This window comes from Silurus meridionalis, chromosome 26 (assembly GCF_014805685.1).
Source record: "Silurus meridionalis isolate SWU-2019-XX chromosome 26, ASM1480568v1, whole genome shotgun sequence".
Taxonomy (NCBI): domain Eukaryota; kingdom Metazoa; phylum Chordata; class Actinopteri; order Siluriformes; family Siluridae; genus Silurus; species Silurus meridionalis.
This window is the reverse complement of record NC_060909.1, coordinates 1486987-1491291: the sequence shown is the minus strand read 5'-3', so window position 1 is coordinate 1491291 and position 4305 is coordinate 1486987. Positions and strand designations below refer to the sequence as shown.

The 4305-nt window shown below is 44.5% G+C and overlaps 1 protein-coding gene across 1 annotated transcript in view; it reads right to left on the bottom strand.

The window, feature by feature from the left end:
- Positions 1–3431, bottom strand: part of cbfa2t3 (CBFA2/RUNX1 partner transcriptional co-repressor 3) — a 46674-nt gene extending 43243 nt beyond the window's left edge. The window contains exon 1 of the mRNA XM_046840960.1: positions 2862–3431. Within this exon, the coding sequence (XP_046696916.1) occupies positions 2862–3063 (202 nt within the window). The 5' untranslated portion in view covers positions 3064–3431. The remainder of the gene's footprint in view (positions 1–2861) is intronic.
- Between the last annotated feature and the right edge of the window lie 874 nt (positions 3432–4305).

Below are 4305 nucleotides of genomic sequence, written 5' to 3'. Positions count from 1 at the left end.
ATTGCATTGTGTTAGAATGGAAATGTGGAAACGATGGTCTGTCTCTGCTGAGACACAAGGATGGAGTGGCAGATAATGAAAAGAGAGAGAGCGAGAGAGACCTGCAAGCTCACTGCCCTTTCGTCAGCATCCACATTGTAAATCCTTTCGTACATCGGCCTGTGTGTCGGACAGAGATAAGACTCAGAGAGCAGCATGGCTATTGTCCTCATTCACGCTCTCTCGCATTCACTGTCCTATCGAGTCGCCGCTACAGGCGGCCAAGTAAATGATAGTTATTTTAAGGACAGGCTCTGTGAAGGCGTTTATCTAATGAGCTGATGGCTGAAGGCAACGGCACACGCCTTCACACAGAGACCGTGAATGTGGTGACTTTGGACATTGGTTTTTACATCTATCAGTCTCTTTACGTCTCGCTTTCTATCCTTCACTGAGTCACGGAAATCAGGAAGAGATTCGAGCATGAACGAAACGTGTGTAACATCTCAGGGACGTGTTTAATGGGTACACAAGGACAAAGAAGGGATGCAATTTAGAGTGGTGAAGGGAAAAATGGAAAGAGAAGCTCATTGAATAAGAATCAGGTCACTCTGAAATAATTTGACACCTAGAACTAAATCAGAATGGAATCAGATCGGATCTCAATGAGGATCAGACTCAGAATTTAAGATCAGTCTCTCAAAACGGATAAGAAACAATCACAGATTCAAAACCGTGCTTCGTACAGCAGAAAGAAGAAAATGACAAAGAGTATTACACTGCAGAGATAGAGGGATGAAAAGAATGAGAGAGAAACAGGAAGAGACCAGAAAATGTGTAAAAGAATAAACAGACAAAGAAGGAGAGAAAATTAGACAGAAAAGGAGCAAAAGAATAGATAGAAAAAGACAGAAAAAGGTGCAGAGGAATAGACAGACAGGGGAGAGACAAGAAAAAACAGGAAAAGAAAAGGTGCCAAAGATTAGACACATAGACAAACAGACAGACAGAAAGACAGAGACACAGGCAAAGAGACTGATATACAGCGATACAGACAGACAGACAGACAGACAGACAGACAGACAGAGAGACAGACAGACAGACAGACTGCTCATCTGCTAGCTATAGATGAGTGATTCTCTGAGCCGAGCATCGCAGGTATAAAAATCAACGGCATTATATAGTGTGTTAGTGAACAGCTGTGGAGCCGAACGCTTTCACAGAAACGTGTGTGTGTGTGTTGATAGGTAGATCCTGACTTACACACTCTGTAACTCTGTGTGTGTGTGTGTGTGTGTGTGTGTGTGTGTGTGTGTGTGTGTGTGTGTGTGTGTTAGCTGGCAGTTGGCAGTGCTGGGACTGAAGATAGCAGGGAACTGGGGGATGCGATGCAGTATCGAGTTGTGAACATCTGTTCCTCATAGAGACCGCAGACCGAGTGCGCAGGAAACAGAAATAGGAAGGCTAACTGTTCCCTCATGCGCGCACACACACACACACACACAAGTGAGATTCAGTCAGTGTATACATGTTGTTGTTGTGTGTATTGCTTCAATTTCTCTTGTCTCCATATAAAAGCACACACACACACACACACACACACACACACACACACACACACACACACACACACTACACTAATCTTCATTTAAAAACCTTGCATCCTTTCACACACATCTCTTCTCTTTTTCTTTCTCTTTGTGTGTGTGTGTGTGTGTGTTGTGTATGTGTCGTTGTTTGTGTGCGAAGCCTTGGCGCCCGTTGTGCTCTGTTTATGTGTGTGTGTGTGTGTGTGTGTGTGTGTGTGTGTGTGTGTGTGTGTGTGTGTGTGTGTGTGCGATAAGAGGATCCCGCGTGCCGGCATTTCCCTGCTTCCGTTATCAGCCTGCACAGCTGTGCTTAAGCTCGAACACATCTGCTCCCTCTTGGGAAGCCCCACCCCCTCCTGGCACAACAAACTACACCTCCCAACATGCCCTGCTCTCCTACCACCTCTTTGACAGGTTAGCAGAGTGTGAGACTGGTGTGGGTAGTAGGTGTGTGTACAGGTATCCCCCTCTCGGGGTCCGTCCCACATCTCTACTTCCTCACGTTCCACGTCCCCACACTGGGGTCTGGTTTTAACGCGCAAACCTGACTCTTTATCACGCTGCTACAGAGAATGCTTACATGCAAACCTAATTATACAGCACTTATCAACACACACACACACACACACACACACACACACACACAAAGCTCATTACCGCTTAGGAGCACACACCGCCGCAGGTAACACACAGAACACTCCCATACCCTACATCAAAACCCCAGTTATTTTGGGAACCAATAAAACGTAGGCTTATATTGTGTGTGTGTGTGTGTGTGTGTGTGTGTGTGTGTGTGTGTGTGTGTGTGTGTGTGTGTGTGTGTGTGTGTGTGTGTGTGTGTGTGTGTGTGAAAAACTGTTTCACTACTAATCGCTACAAAAAATCTGCTAACACTAACAACACCAACAAAAGTAAGTACACTAAATTCCCAAACTACACCAAATTCCTAAACTACACTAAATTCCTAAAATACACTAACAACACAACCAAGTGCACTAAGTTCCCAAATGATTTTAAATTCCAAACCACAATAAATCAAAACTACACTTACAACACCAATAAAATTAAGTACACTAAATTCCCAAACTACACTAAATTCCCAAACGACACTAAATTCCCAAACTATACCCTTAACCACAATACCAAACCCACATGCTGGTACAAACAAACAAAATACTTCTCATACTGTCTCCAGCTTGTACAGACACATTGTGGTGCAAAGACAAAAGGACGAACTCCTGGACGAGGGCAGCGTAATGAACCTTGTGTGTTTTGTCTTTCACCTCCACTCACCTCCACGCTGCCGTCTCCTCTGCGTGTGCACATTCGTCTGATGCACGTGGCGTTTTTCCGACGCTGTCCTCGTGCTTGTCAGCGTTACCGTGGCCACTCTGGGAGACATCAGGAGCCGTGAAAACGGAGAGCCAGAAGAAGATGAATGTCTCCTGCTCCCATGCCTTTTGTCTCTCTGAAGCGTCGAAGTCATCTCATACATTCCAGGACTTCTGTCCGTCTAAAGAAACTCCACGGAAAGTGTTCCTCAGTCAAAAAGAAAACAGTAGTGTTCTTCTTCTCACCTGAACAACTATGACAGCAAAGTGGACCCAAAGAGCAACTTCATCCCGAAGACAGTTACTTCCCACCCTCTCGTTCTATCATTTACGTGTTCTCTATCTCTCGTTCTCTGACAGGGCCTGTGAAATTTGATAGCAGGACACCGTTTGCCATGTTAAACATGAAGAGAGAGGGAAAGAAAGAGAGAGCAAGAGAGAGCAAGAGAGAGAGAGAGAGAGAGTTTGGGCGAGTGGGCGTTTTTCTGTCCCATTGGGTAAGGTCTGTTTCTCAGGGGGGTTGTTGAAAGCCCTGCAGGACGTGATAGCCCCCTTCGGGTTTCCTCTGGCAGGAACCAGCTGTGTGATGCACTTCACTCTTCCCTTTCCCAACCGGACTTCTCTCTGACCACACACTTCCTGTCTGACACCCATACACTCTCGTCTCTGAATGACTGAATCACACAGCCAGACGTTACAGGCTCTTTATATACTGACACCTTACGGAGTTCTTTGGGTGTCTACTGAGACACCTGACTTTCCACCCAAATGTGATTTCTTCTCAAAACTTCTGTTCTTGTCAGCACACAATTTGATCAGTCGTCTTTGGAAGCTGGGGCATAAAATGTGTCCTTTACTTGGACTACAAATCCCAAACCTGCTCCAGCATTACAACGCCCCTGTGCACAAAGTCAGCTTTATGAAGTTCGACTTTCCATGGTTCAGAGGTGAAGATCTCCTGCTGTAGAGTTCCACTACTAATGAACAATGTATGTGAACGCTGACTGCACTTCAGGCCGCCTCAACTCACCTAATTCAGTACCTGACTTTACTAACACCATTGTAGCCAAGGCTGTAGCTCCACAAAAATCTACTGAAACATCTTCCTAGGAGATTGGATCACATGGAGGTTTAAAAAAAAAAAACACATATTAATCTTATGCTCAGGTGTCCACAAATGTTTGTCCGAATACTGAACCAGTATCAGTACCTCTAAGACCTGGCTAAAAACATTAGCACATTTACAGCTCCCCATTTAACTGTTTTATTGTATAGACTTGTAATGTAGTACAAATGAATGTAATATTTTCTATATAGTTATATTTTCTGATTGTATTTTAACATTTTAATGTTATATGATTTATTTAGGGGTGGGGTTTAAGTTAACGAGCAGGTACTTGGCTAAC